The 15,515-nt window shown below is 35.8% G+C and overlaps 1 protein-coding gene across 1 annotated transcript in view; it reads right to left on the minus strand.

The window, feature by feature from the left end:
* Positions 1-15,515, minus strand: part of PRIM2 (DNA primase subunit 2) — a 125,372-nt gene that overhangs the window by 21,477 nt on the left and 88,380 nt on the right. The window contains exon 11 of the mRNA XM_040598522.1: positions 434-560. Within this exon, the coding sequence (XP_040454456.1) occupies positions 434-560 (127 nt within the window). The remainder of the gene's footprint in view (positions 1-433; positions 561-15,515) is intronic.

Genomic DNA, 15,515 nt, shown 5'->3' on the forward strand with positions numbered 1-15,515 from the left:
CTTAAATAAGAGGGGGAGGGGGGGTGTGTGTCCCAAAATCAGTTTTGAGACACATCGAACAAACAACTAAGTAATAGAATATCAATGGTGAAGCCACTGCAGGTTTTTCATGTTTAGTCACACAGAGGTAGAATGTTTTAAAGTACCCTAGCAATCTTCAGAATTTCTGTACAATTGAATTCATACCTCAAAACACCTTTATAATTGGTCACTTTTTAAAGCATCTGTACATTTAAAGTCCCCTAGCACTACATGACACAACGTATATAAATCCAGAAGCTATCAAGTGTAATCTAAAGACAACAGTGCAAGACTACTATGGCCTTGAAATTAAATACATAATTTAAGAGACTACGGGAGGGAGTAACTTCTCTAGCCAAGGATTTCCACTGTTGTAAAACTTCCACCCCCCCACCCCCCCCAAGGAACTCACCATGATAATCCCCTTGACTTGGTGGATTGGACATGATAATCTTCATGCAGCTGTACGGAGTATAATCAGTTCTCTTTCCTTCTTTCCCATAACTGTGGCGAATGCTGTAAGCATAACCTTTGTCAAACTAAATAAAAACAAAAGAAAAAGTTCTAATATATTGTGCCAGTGATTCCATCTGCTCTACAAATAGAAATATTGGGTAACAAAATAAATCTTCCAAACATTAAAACTGAGAAAAATAAAAACAGAGTTGCTTGCTGCTAGCTTTGATCTTTATATTACATAGACTTGTATATGCACATGTATATGTTTTACAGATGCATCATAGGAAAAGTGTTTAACTGTATGGATTTAAGGCCTTTTCAGCTGATGTGGTGATTGCTTTACAGATAAGATGACTTAAAGATCAAATTTTCAACCCTGTGATGTTAGTAAATGGAGGAAACAGAGTCATTTAAAATCTTTCATAAATGCCCATAAATTGATTGCTTTATCAGGACAAAGAACAGAAATATAGGTTTCTTTAGTCAGATTCACACTCTTCTTCTCCCAAAGCATAATGCTTCACCTATACTTTATTTCAGCACTGAAGTTCAATTCATTAAATTCTAAAATGGAGTATACTTCACTTGTACAAAAGACGAAGGTTTTCGTAAATTTCTTTCATCTACTGATAGACTAACAACTCCTCCAATAAAATGAAATATTCTAAAGCGATATAGATGTAAATAAACATTTGTCTTGGCAGCTTGAGTACAGCGCTATCAATCTATCATTTTAGTTAAGTCCCATGGAGAACATTCAATGACATGAGTTCATGTTACTTTATACATGACAATAGGTGACATAAAATCTGTAGTAGAATCAGATAATTTATTATACGTATTCCATTGAGTTGCATAAGCTACTAGTAAGACACCAACACTTGTTCAAATACCATACTTATAGTGTTAAAAAAGCCAAATAGGGTAAAATAATGAGGCATCATATTTAGAATTACACATCTTCAGTCTCTCTTTCACGCCAAAGAAGCTGTAACAATACATAAAAGAACAACTGTGCTCTTGCTCAGTTCAAAATCTGAGCATTAACCTTATGTAAAGTTCTGTGTCTGAACAAAAACAATTCCCATAAAAATTTATGTTTTCTTCTCAAAACCACTTTAGAGTAATTTTTTTACTCTGGTATTTTCCTAATGTAAGACAATGTAATATATGGAGAAAAAACATTCAAGCATATAACTGGTAACACTGCTACTTCAAGGATACTCTCATTTCTACAGATAAAAGTAGTTCCCTGTTTGGCCTGTGGACTTCCACATAATAATTCAAAATATTCATATAGCTATGAAATACAACTTGTTTTAGCAGATCAAGGTAAGAGAAAAATGAAGTGTATTTTTCTTCATATAAAACACTTTAATGTTTTTTTAAAATATAAATAATGCAAAATCCGTATCGTGATATGCAAATATGTAATACATATAATATATATAAAAATACACACAACCTTTAATAAAATCCTAAACTGCACTTGATTCAAAGGGTAAAAAAGAAACTCCTCTATCAAGATGCTGGTGATAATCAAGTCAATGTATCAAGAGTAATACTCAGCACTCGTTCCAAAGAAGCTTTAAGATATCCAAAGCTCTGAACAAACATCACCTAATTAATCCTTCCTGAGCATTTGACAAAGTGGCTTTATTTGAAAAGATTAAAGGAAAAGGAAAAGGGGGGAAGAAAAGAGAGAGTGAGAAGACGTAACATTGTTTTCCAGCATAGCCACAGGCAGGATCCAGCACATCAGAATATTCCTATCTAGTCAACCTTTTTGCTCAGGAGAGGAAAGAACTGCTTGGTTGAATAGTAAATGACCGCTATTTTTGCTAGCAACAGACTTGGGCTTACCAACTCTTCCTTAGAAAGAAGGTTAAGACTGTATGAGGATCTGCTCTAGGTGCATGCACATACCCGCAAAGGGCTGGGGCAACAGGCACCCTCCCCTTAGCAGGGCAAGCAGCAGCTGCTGGCCGAGTTCTGCTGCTGCTCCTGCAGGAGCTGTAAACGGGGTATCTACTGAAAAACAGCAAACACCAAATACAAAGATGTGGGTATTTTAATTCCCAACCATTGAATGAACCTATTAAATTGAAGATGGAGTCTGTGCTCCTATAGCTACCTATTCTACCACCCAGCAGCTCTGGAAACTTTCCTCCTTCTTTGCAAAAGACGAATGAAAGCATAATTCATTTACTTGACAAAGGCTATTTGAGCAAGCAGTTAAATTAAATTATTTTTTTTGTAAGGGAAAAGCAAATCTTGAATGCTTCAGGATGTATTGCTTAGTTTGCCAGAAAATCAACACCCCTCTTTAAAAGTCCTGTATACCAAACTCTTGAGCTGTATTTTTCACATCACTTGCCTTAATGCCCCCAGAAATTACTTTTACTAACTCATTATTTTATGCTGAGAAGCAGCTCTTGCAGTAAATAGAATCAACAGATACATAATAACACAACATAGCTTTGGGACAGGTTGGATATTTTCTCATTGCTTTCTTGTAATCCTGTTGGGATCTCAAAGAGTTTTCGCAGTGGCAGATGGCGGCAACTAACACAGCGACATGGTGCAAGTTAGCATACGCGCAGGTACATGCTTCACTGAGAGCTCTCTCACCCTTGTGATTCAGCGTTTCTTACCAATGATCAAGGAAACAGGATTTTAGTAGTGCCAATATCCAACAGGCTGTGTGGTCATCCTTCGTGGGAAGAAACCATGAATTGCAGCATTTCGTTTCAGAAAACACACTGCGGAACAGCCTTCTCTGTACATTGGGGGATGAACTCAATGATCAGACTCATTCCTTGCTAATACTATTACTCTAGGATGTGCACATAAAAAGTCCCCCACGAGAGCAATCCCTTTTGCCAGCAATACCACCAAGGTATAATTAGACATGTTTGAAATATGCAGAAACAAGATGACACAGGTAGGGAACTGTCCCTTCCTATCCATTCTAATGCCCCAAATTGAGGTGGTAGGATTTTCACAGTTCTTTGAACAAAATTATGTGCAGCACACGTCATGCATGTAGGTGTTTGCAGGGTCATTCTAACTGCTTACAAATTGCTTCGTTATAAACTACTTCAGAAAACCAGTTTAAAAACCTGTACAACTATTACAGTATATTTTAACTGCAATCTAACGTAAGGTCATTATGGCAAAAAAATGTAAAAGGTCAAAACTCAAATTAAGTGATTTGAAAAATCACTTTTTCAGTGATGGCCCTGTACCAATTTTTGAAGGTTTTATTGAAGCTTGATATGAACTTGCTCAACAATAATGATGCTGCAGGAGTGCATACATTCCCCTCGTACTCTGTACCAGTTTCCATTAAGACAAAAGAAAAGAATACAAAGGCAAAAAATTATTCTATTATCATAGAAAAACTGTATGCATATACATCCCACCATAATCTGTGCTAAGTATCAATGGGAACTTACTGCCAAAGTTACAATAAAGCATCAATGTTAAAGCAACATCATTATACCATTGAGTATTTACATGTACTAGATCACCTACTGCTGGTAATACTTGAGAGCGGCAGCTCTTCAACTGTATGGCCCACATCTCAACTATTTTCATTATTTTGCCCCTGCTTAGCTCTCTGAGCTTTCCAAAACCTACAAGACATTTTTATTTTATGTGCTGGGTGGATGGTCCACAGCTTCGGTCAGGGAGAAATGGATCAAGAGGCAGATCTCATAAGCAATGAAATGGTCCACATTGAAGCCAAAAAGCTGAGGCAAAGACAACCCTTTAACAGCATCTCTATCAAAAATTGTCACTTTGATGTTGGAATGTGCAAATCTTGGGACTATCAGCAGTGTAAATTTTTGTTGTAAAAGACTGCAAGTCAACTGTCTGAACTTTAACTTGATCCCTGAAGATATCAAGGTTTTTTGAGGACTTCTCCTTCCTCCAGGCGTGGCTGTAACATGCACGTGACGCCTGGTCTGAAGTATACTGCTGACGACGAGTGGGTAGTTCTGAGTTTTAATGCATTGGTATTTGTTGTAATGAACCAAGATGTCCAGTATATTACACTGAACGCACTAACGATGATCCTGGGCATCCCGGAACAGGCAGCACTGAGGCTTTCTTAACACTTCTTCTCCCTATAAGAAACTAAGCTCTTAGCACTGAACCAGTAACCAAAACCAGAATCAAGGATGCTGGGGGACAGTTCACAGGGTATAGATGAGAGTACCGTAGCAAGGAACTCACGTTTTGCTTTTGTGCGGTATATCTACATGAGTATCAGACTAATGCAGATTAATTTGCCTTATAACCATTAAGGCACACATACTGTATTAGACAGCCTTCATGAGAAGACATGCAAGTTATAAATTAAGGTATAAGTATAATAAAAAGGTATTTTTTAAAAATGGAGAAAGATATACAAGCTATAAATTTGCAACTGGTATAGCCTAATACCAGATTACTATGTTCCAGATAGGAATTTAAGAAAAATGTTACTTTCAATAAATTCTGATCACATAAATGCACACAAGATCTTTGGATACGGAATTATGATGTACATCAAATGGGCCACTTGGCAGGTATATGCTCTCCTTTGAAGAAAAGTTTTCATTGAACAAAACAGAAAGACAGGTCATGTGTGAATCGTAATTGTCAATTTGATACAACTGAATACACTTTCAAAAGAGAACAATAACAACTGACATTCCCGAGGCATTCCAACCACCACAGAGTAAGTATCATGTCATCAGTGAGAGTTACCTTCCTTTTATCACTCATCATATTTGCATATTAGTATCTGGAAATAGAACTAGGTCCTCCATAAATTTTGTTACCAATTCTGATATTCAGTGTGCATATTAGGGTGGAAAATAATTTGCTGACAGGTCATCCAAGCCCTGTGTGCTCAGGTTCACACTTCTGCAAAACTTTCATGTTTCACATTAACTACTTTTATATACTCATGTAAGTTTTTATGCTTCTATTCCTTACAGTACTGGGAGATTTATTTATTTAAAGCCTAACAACTAAGCAAAATGACTGCAGTAATTTTGTCTAGCTTCTTGGCTGGCCACCAGATTAGTTCCAACTCTGCAAAATTTGAAGAAGTAATGGTTTAACCATTTTTTTTTTTTAAAACAGTCATTGGATAATTTCCTGTCTAAAATTGTTGAGCCTGTATGGATAACTGCTTCAAACTCATAAATTTATCGCACACGCTTGTGTATCTTCTGAAATAATTGGTTCACTTTTTCATCCATTTCCTAGGCTCAAATCATTACTGCTGACACTGCTTAGTTGGCATATCTTTTTCCAAGCAACTTTTTTTTTTTTTTTTTTTAAGCTCACTCTTAAAATAACCTCATCTTAAGGTTATTTTTTCCCAAGCACAGTTGTCATTTAGGAGCACAAATAAATGCTTCTCTATCTGCCAACAACAACAAAAAATTTCAATTTATCCTAAGTTCTCAACCCATAGCACAGTTTCTCCTTAAAGGTACAGATCAGAGATATCAGCTAAGATCAAGCCAGAAAATTCTAGTAAGTTGCGTGGTGGTCATTACAGACTGATTCAAATCAAGTACAAAAAAATCCCTCTTCCTCTCCAATTTCAGGTTTTCCAACCCACATGAAGCAAGGCAACTTGGTGATGGCTCCATCTACCATAAGGAAATCAAAAGGTTTAACAATCTCCTTGTATACTACCCACAGGAGTGTAAACTGCGTGGCCGATGAACTAGTTTTTCAGCTACCCCAGACTACTCATGCAAAAATGTGACAATGTAGGCTTTTATTTACAGCAGTCTAAGATTGCCTTAATATAGCTTAGCTAAATATACAATTTACGTACACTGTTTTTCCACACATTTACATGGACCAAGACTTTGAACTAGGAAACGCATAAAATAAACCACAGCAGGCTGTCTTCTGCCTGAAGACGCTGCATAAAGTTACCAGCACAACACATCTTAAAGCCATCTCTCCTATAACAACGTGATTTTTCTTAGACACATACTTTGCCATCTATGAAAGATTGTATTAGCTACTTCAAGACATTGCAGTATTTCTTTCTGTATCTAAGTTATCAATACTTCTTTTTTTTTTTAGTCTCTTAATGGTTCATGTACATTATTTGAAATTATTCAGATACAGAAGAGGCATTTCAAAACTTTCCAGGTCCAAAGAAGAGATATTTCAATTCAGATTTGATTGATTGGAGCAAACAATGGAGGAGCTGATTTCAAACTGAAGTCTCTGAACAAGAAAATGGCACTGAACAAACTGTTCTTTTGTGGACTGACACTAAAATAAAGTTTCCATGGGTGTAACAGCTTGTGGAGGTCATAAAGGTGAAAGATACTTTAAAAACTACTTTAAACAACACTTTAAGCATGTAAAATTATGACTTCATTTTAATGTTCACCGTTAAGAGTAGAAAAATACCAACACTAAGTGATTATTATAATATTTGACTCATTTATACTTGTAGTAAACTGAAATGTCTTTGTGATTACAGAATTATAGAGCAGTCTTTGCCTGAAGATTGTTTCTACAGAACATGATCTGATTCCCTTAGCATAATGCCCTAGCTCCTTGGCATAATATCACCTATACATAGCATTTTTCTTCAATAAAACAATAGATGTATCTGAAAGAAATAAATCCTTTCCATATTACACTGCACTAATCTCCTAATTTTTATGGGATTGCAATGTGCAAGTCATTTCACATAGTACTCCACTAACTATACTAGTCATTTTCTCTAATGTTGTTAATATTTTTTTTAAAATACAAACTTAGAAAAAGATAAAAATGCTACATAGCTATGAGTATCACTGGTTTTGTCCTCCCAAGAATCATTATTCTTCCTAAATATTTGCTTAACCTACTGCAAAATTTTCAGGGAGTAAGACTACCAAAAAAAGAAAAATCTGAGAAAAAGAACTGCCATTTTACGACAAAAATCAGTTTGTGGGTGACAATTTCACCCATATCAGAATTCCAATAACAAATTAATACACCATCTTATTGAAAATATTGCAAGTTTCATGATGGTAGTTCAGAGTGTTACTGAACATAGAGGTGTAAATTCCTCGTCATTTAAAATGAAACAACTACACAAAGATACAGTCATGTTTATGAATTATAATCAAGATGTGTAAGAAAATTATAGCAAGAAAATAAGTATTTTAGATGATAATTAACACTGAACAGGTGATGCAAACTTCTGTCACTTTGTTTTTAAATAGAAGAAACTAGTCTCATTTTAAACAAAATTAAAACAAAGGCCAAATTAAAATGGCAATATTTGACAACACCATAAGAGGTATGTGCTTTTCTTAAGTATCTGTAAAAATACATTGGCACTTTCCTTCAAATAATAAATAAACAATAAATCCGATTACTGTAAACATGTTTTATTTTCAACAGATTTCTACAGACCATTCTCTACAGTTTTAAGGAGCTCAAGAAAAGTCATTCTAACATCAGAGAGAACAATCTTGAATCCTTTACTAAATATTTACTCCATAACACTCTCATTTAGAAAGTTTAGTATGAGATGAAAAAATGTCCAATAACTAATTTCTAAACCAAGAGATTTCATCAGTCAGGTAAAAAACCCACACCATTACTTCTGGTACTCCATCAATTATAAGCACACCAACGCCTCTCAGATTGCTCTGCTGATGTTTTTCAATCAGTGTTTCTCACATTTCAATATTCAGAGAAGTTAACTGAGGGAAGTGTATCTTTTAGTAGAAGATAAGCAGTAAATTAGCAGGGCTACTCATTTCATCAGAAGTGGCAGACAGAATAAAAGTCCCCAAAACATACACAGACAAAGGAGAGCACAAAGCATTATCACTGAAAGAGATTAACTGTGTTAACAGATTGCAAACTAGACAGAAATGTGGCATGCGGTACAATAAAAAACGACTAACAAAGTTAAACAGAAGTAGAACAGTAACTAACTGTGCACATCTACAGAAGATTCAGCTCCAGGCATCTAAATCCAGACACCTCCCATTATTGTCAATGGAGGTCAATGCAATCAGAGGGGCCTCGGGAGCGGTTAAATTTACCCTAAGGTAGGCACCTAGAGGCTCATTAAATAAATCATTCTCTAGACACTATTGACTGTATAGGCTAGGCTAGATCTCTATTGATTGTAACGGCAGCTTAGGATCTCAGTGTAAAGAATACACATAACAACGAGAAAAGAAAATCAGTAAGTGTATCAGAATTGGGAGAAATCCATACTTACATCCATAACACTGCAGCACATATTATACAGGTTTTCAGGGAAGATGGGCAAAGACTGGCCAGAGAGTCTTGCAAAGTCCAAAACCTAAATTCCTACCGCTTATTCAAAGTCTATCAGTACTCTAAACAAGAGTGCTCACATATGATGTTCTGTACTGTAACCTAGATCAGCACGTACAATAAAAATGTAACATATAGGGAAAGAATAGGAAAGAAAACTGACGTCAGCATGGAGACATGTTGTCACTTCGTGAAGAATCCTGAAATATATCCAACTGGACTCTGGTTATAAGACCAATCAGCAATAAAATGCAGGACTGGGACATGAGGTTCAAACTGCATGCTGACGGAGGTTTTATTCTCAATAGCCCGTCACATCACCTTAAAGCTGTGGATGAAAAGACAGAGGCATTCAGCAGACCAGACTGTTATAGGCCACAGCAGCAGCCAAATGGACTTTCAAAGAGATTTAGAGGAGAGCCACCACACTTGGCTCCAGCTCGTCCCTTAAATATTTGGGATCTTCTGCTTCACAGAAAATAGTCCAATGTGTTATCATGTCTAATTATTATCATATAACTCTAGCATAGCAGGCTCCTTCATTCTAGTAATGATAATTTTTCCTATATGGAAGGAGAAAGAGCATGTCAGAAAGCAAAGCTACCCAACCAGCCATACTACAAAACTGGAAATTAAATAGGGTATGATGACTCCCAGGTTGCTGGAACAGCAGAAGAGAAACTCACAAATGAGAGAAGTCCTGAGGAAAAACTGTCTCAGCCACTCCAGGCAATCAAAATTAGCCGGACCTGCCTCATTTTGAACAGGACTCTTGGCATTAAAACAACAGACACCTGTTCAACCACAGCACCAGAAGTGAGTCCAAAGGACAGTGCATTGATCTGCTCTTGAAGAGCATTGCTGCTGGCACGGGCTACAATTCACCTATGCTAGGGTGGTCTCAATTTCAAAGACTTCTGGACAAAGACAGAATACTGGAATTAATCCAAGGAAGTCTGTCTTATTATCCAATATTCTGGTGCTACTTGGTACGTTTTCCAGAGAGTCAAAAGATCTAAGCAAGTTCACCACAACAGCTGAAGTGTCTTGTTTTCAAAGAACAATCATCTCCTGACACAGTGGAAGACCTCATGTGCTCACTGAATTGTTTGTATTTTACAAGCTGGTTGAACTACGCAGCATTCCCTAAATATGCAATCTTTGAGGCAGACTCTGGAAGGTTTTGCACACCATTTGGACTACTTAAACCACAGAAGTGTTCTTCCCTTTTAAAACCATGCATATCGCATAGGGAGTTTACCTGAGCAAGCTCCCTATCTTTGACTGATTATATTACTGAATTACTTCATTAATTTATTACTGCATGCCCTTGCAAGCACCTTTGCAGTGTAGTAATGTTATTAAGAATCCTTTACAGATTGTTACTCCTTAATCTACACACTGATCAGAACCACATCTGAAACCAAGTCCAGCACTAGATGACAAAAAGTATATAAGAAGCAAGGTGAGTTAAAAAAACACAAGCAGGCCTTCTTCACTGATCACCAAGATCGAATGGTAAATTGCTGTTACCCTCAGGTTCTAACAGGCCACCAGTAAAGCAGTCCTCTTTCATCAGAAATCTTGTGACTGACCCAATCTAGTCTGTAACAAGATACAGTAATGTCCAAGAAATTCAATTTTACCCTAAGCCTCAGATTTGCAGAAGCGGCAGCATCACTCAAAGAGATCACTCAAAAGTATCTTGAGCTGAAGAATATCCCTTCAAACAATCCAAGTGACAAAGTTATCAAAATGTGATACAACTCTGGCAAAAAACTTGCCTTTTACTGAGAAATGGTTAAACCTCTTGGACAAGGATCATGGTCAGAACAGAAAGATATTAAGTCTCCAATCATATAATGTCTCGCCATACCAACAAATCCCCAATATAAGCGTAGATAGAAAAAAAAATTTAAAACAGAAAAAAATCAAATAATTCTTAAAACAAAACTGTAAGGAGGCTGAGTAATGAAAACGTTTCCTCAGATTGATAACTATTCCTGAAGTCTACTCTTGAAATAGGTACATTTCACTTTTTTGTTGCAGTCATAAAAGAATGACAAAACCAAGGTATTAAAACACAAAACTGTACAGACACTTGATGCTTGCCTACCCTTTTGAACATAAACTAAGTATCAGAGCTCTCTGAACAGCACAGTTTGGCTCAAGAACACCTGCATTCCCTCTGCAAAAAGTTTGCTGGAAAAAAAAAAATTCTCTATTAACAGCAAAATAAAGGACAAAAATCACATTTTAAGATGATGATCAAAGGAAATGGAAGTGCAGAAAACCAGATGTTAGTCCTTGCTGTCATAATAAGAACTGCTTGTTAAAGACCCTTTTATAGTCTATGTTATACACAGAGTGCACCATAATCAAGACATATTTGAACTCTTGACTGCAAGTACAACATGAGCCTTTCTGCATTCAATGACAGAAAAAAGCTTCTTTTTAATACACAAGACTATTTTGCTTTTTTTAAAAAAAACTATTGTTAATTCATCATTAATTAAAAGATGATTAACTGCAGGGAAAAGGCAAACAAAAATAAAGAAGCTCTACTGCCAGACTGCTTTGAACTGTCTCAGGAAAAGTAACGTGCACCCCATTTTTTAGTGCCTGCTGTAAGGTTCTAAAAATAGGGAAATAACTCTGGTAACAAAATACAAGAAAGAGTCCAACTATGGTAGTCCACCTAAGAAAAAAAAAAAAAACAACCCACCTTTCTTGTTTACAAAAAAAATTCCTCAGTTTCACTGGTACTGCCCCAGTCCTCATGCCCCAAACTCAACTCCATTAAGTAGATTAATTAGAAAATGAAAGAAAAAAAAACACTGAAATTTAAACAGCAAAACTTGCCATAAAGACCACTAAATTCTGCTCCCCAGTGTACAGCAGATTTTTCTCCTTGTGTGAGTGGACTTAATTAAGAAGGGACATCGGGAACAGGAAAAGCTCAGAGCACACCACATCATGCAGAATTCAGTTTCACAGCGAAACAGCACTGTACATGTCAATATAAAATCAGAACCTAACCTCCTTTCAAGAAGTAGTAACCTCTATAACGTTGAAATACTTAAGGTCTATCATAGTAATTCAACTTCCCTAAGTCAATATATTAAATTTATGAAACATAAATTGTGCATAGCACAAGTAACATATAAAAGAGCTGCCCTGTCTTTATTCATGAGATTCAATAGATTTCAAAGACATGCGGCAGAAAGTTAAACCAATTCTGAAAGTAAAAATACATTTTTATTTACATCGTGGCTAAGCGGTATATCAGCGGAGTGCACATTTGATGCAACATGCTGCTTTTCTGGATGGCTGAATATGAAATTTACTGGCTGAATACAGACAAATGGAATATGACAGCTATATGATATTACAACAATTACTTGCACATTATCAAAAGAGAAGACCAAGTACACAGGATTCTGGGTTTTGTTTTCAAAGGCAGTTTATGCGATAACAGAAAACCTAAACATTGACTAAAGTAATTTTAAAATATTCTTTCAAACAATTATATCAAGATTAATAAACCATTCTATCAAAACTTTTCTGTTCAAAAAGCACAGGAACACAACTGAAAGAGACGTGCTGTGTCATTCAACTTGTTCTGGAAGTTAACAAAAAGATACAGAGGAACAGACTTGCATCTCAGAAACCCCAGAACTTGGGGTAAATAAGCTGAAGAGCTTAAATACATTATTGGTGGTGTGTGGGGCAACATACAGCAGGCATTTTTCAGCAGATGGCTGTCAAGAGAGGGCTGTATGGTTAAGAAGGCGTTCAACAGAGCCTGCTAAAGACCACATTTAGTGACACAGAAATCTGGCAACCAGATAGGCAAACCCATCTATTACTTTTCTTTAAATGTCACAGACTTCCTTGCTGCTGCTGTGATGGCTAATAAAACAGAAGTGTCTTCTGACAAGTACATGGTCTTTCTACAGTGATAATAAAGTGCAAGTTTGAAAGCGGTTCAAGAGTACAAAGGGAATCTTAGAGAATTGAAAGTCTAGCTTTAACATCCATTTTTATACATTCTATTCTGAAAAGATACTAAAGTATGGGAAGAGAACGTGTGTTGCTGGGAATGAAACAAGCCATAAGAGAGCAGATTTTCTTAATCCAGATTAGTTTTAGTACAGGAAAGATAATTATTGCTTTCATTCTTCTCAGTGCAAGAACCTTATCGCTAACCTGTTCATATACTAGATTACTAAATACAGATTTCAGTGCCTAATATGGAACAACTATGGAAACTATTCCTATTTCTTTTCATGGTAGTACAGTACAATTAAAAAACATCACTAAAATTATGCCAGCACTGTAATGAATGTCCTGGAAGAGAGATTATGTAGCTAGAGCTCTTCTCCGTCCCTAAGACACGCCACAGGATGAAAGACCATTCAAAATTTTCCCTTATAATGTAAGTCAGATGATGAAAACTGAAAATCAAAAAGACAGATACATGTTTAACAGGTTCAAAAAAAAAAAAAAGGCTGAACAAATTAAAGTACTTTAAAGTGAATAATCATAGGAAAACACCACCATAACTTTGGCTTCAAAACAAAGACTGGAGAATTCCAGTTTTAACAGAAATAACTGAGAAATCTGGTAGCAACCGAAAAAAGGACTGTGTTTGCAGTGAAAGAGCAACACACAGAGCTCTTACTATTTTTTTATATTTATATATATATCATATATTACTTATTACTGCGATTCCTAGAATATTTATGTGCCCAGACAGTAACTTCCCAGTATATCATAGTCTAGAATCATTTTATGTTTTCTAGCACATAATCATCAGTTGTGGTCTAAGTAACACCCATGAAACAAAACTACGGTGAAAAATAATGTTTTTATACTAGGCATATTTAATTTAAGAAATACTGCTTTGAGGTTTTGACTCTGTTATACAAAAATTAACATTTTTTTAAATTCTAAGGGTTTTTAAAAAAGTTTCTGTAACAAAAATACTGTTTTATGAAAAAAGTTACTATATAAAATGACAGAGAAACAGATTCTTGTCAATATTCAGTATGCTTAGCTGTAAGATACGCTGGTATGCTGATTAGTAATTTAAGGCCTGAGAAAAGAAAGTTTCAGAGGGAAATACACAAAAATATGCTTGAGTTTAATATGCATCTACATTAGCTACAGGGTATAATAAACTACAGTGCTCTCTTAAATCTACATAATTATGTCCCAAAGATAATTTCTCTTTAGTATCCTTAACTTTACCAATAAACTGGTAAGGACTTTGGGTTTAAAAGGTCAGGCAATATTGTTTTAAAGTAAAATACATCCTTACAAGTGAAAAGGTAAAAAAAAAAAATAAAAATGTTAAGGTTTTGGTTTGGTTTTGTTCCTTCTAGTGGTCAGAACTTCAGATGTGGCAAGCAAAACAAAATTCTCATGTACACTGAAAGAAAGCCAAGTGAAGTTGCAGTTTCCCTTTAGCAGCGAATATTCTACCTGCAAGGTTAAATACCACCCAAGTTAACTAGTTCAATTCAATAGCACAACATTATGCACCACTTACCAGGTATTACTATTCTTACTCCAATTTTTAAAAATTCTGCATACAGTTATGCATATATAGCCTCCACATGATTTATACAGGTACATACACACAGTATATATATATATATTCATTCATTTATATATTTGTATAAAGTCGTAAGTTAACAATATCTTTTCAGTGATGATTAATATACATTGCATATGGGCAGAAATTGTGAAAAAATTATTACTTTCATATTTTGCTGAAATGGTAGGACATTTCTACCATGTATCGCAAAGAACATCTACTCCTACATTCACATACGATTTCTCATCATCTGACTTCTTATATGTCAACTGGAACTATGATGTGCTTCATTTACTTGCTTAATTTGAAAAAAAAAACCCTAAAATGGACTACGAGAGAAACAGCCGCGGTACACATGTCTATATTCTTCATTTAATAAAAAGGTCAGAGCAGCAATTATCTACAAACTTGCACACATTTCTCCAAGTATTGTGAACAACATAGATGTTTGCGGTAAATACCTTTGCAACAAAGTCAGGATTTCCTGTCTGGCAGAAAAGTAGAAATAGTACCAACTGCTTTGCAAAACTTGCATTACTAATCACATCATGCAGTAATGTCCATAAATACAAGATGGCATGTTACTTTTAGTGACAGCAATTCCATATTATTATTTAACTGTAAGTCCTAATAAAAAAAAAATCAGTCTGATGCAAACAACTTCCAACTATTTTGATTTGATCTCACGATGCTTAATTAAACAGGAAGCAAACAGCTATCTCTAGCTCTAATGAGTTGAGCAAATTTTCTGCAGCCTTTCCAGAATGATTGCGTCCACAACACTAAAGAGAATTAACACTGACAATGCTGGTAGTGACTTGCCCCTAGCCACAGGTGAGGGTTATACGTTTACAGGCTTTGCTAGTATTCTCTACATTTGATACAGTCAGTGAGGAATCTTATCCCAGCTCCTTCCTACGACCTAGCAGAATTTAACAGGACTCTGGAAGAAGTTATTCGCATTTGATCACAGAGTCATTTAGGCTGGAAAAAGAGTTATTCAACCATTAACCTAGCACTGCCAAGTCCACCACTAAACCATATCCCTAAGTACCGCACTTGGAATACAATCAAATACAACTCCTATAAGCATGCTTTCTCAGCCCTCCTA

Source organism: Falco naumanni, chromosome 6 (genome assembly GCF_017639655.2).
Source record: "Falco naumanni isolate bFalNau1 chromosome 6, bFalNau1.pat, whole genome shotgun sequence".
NCBI classification, from domain to species: Eukaryota; Metazoa; Chordata; class Aves; order Falconiformes; family Falconidae; genus Falco; species Falco naumanni.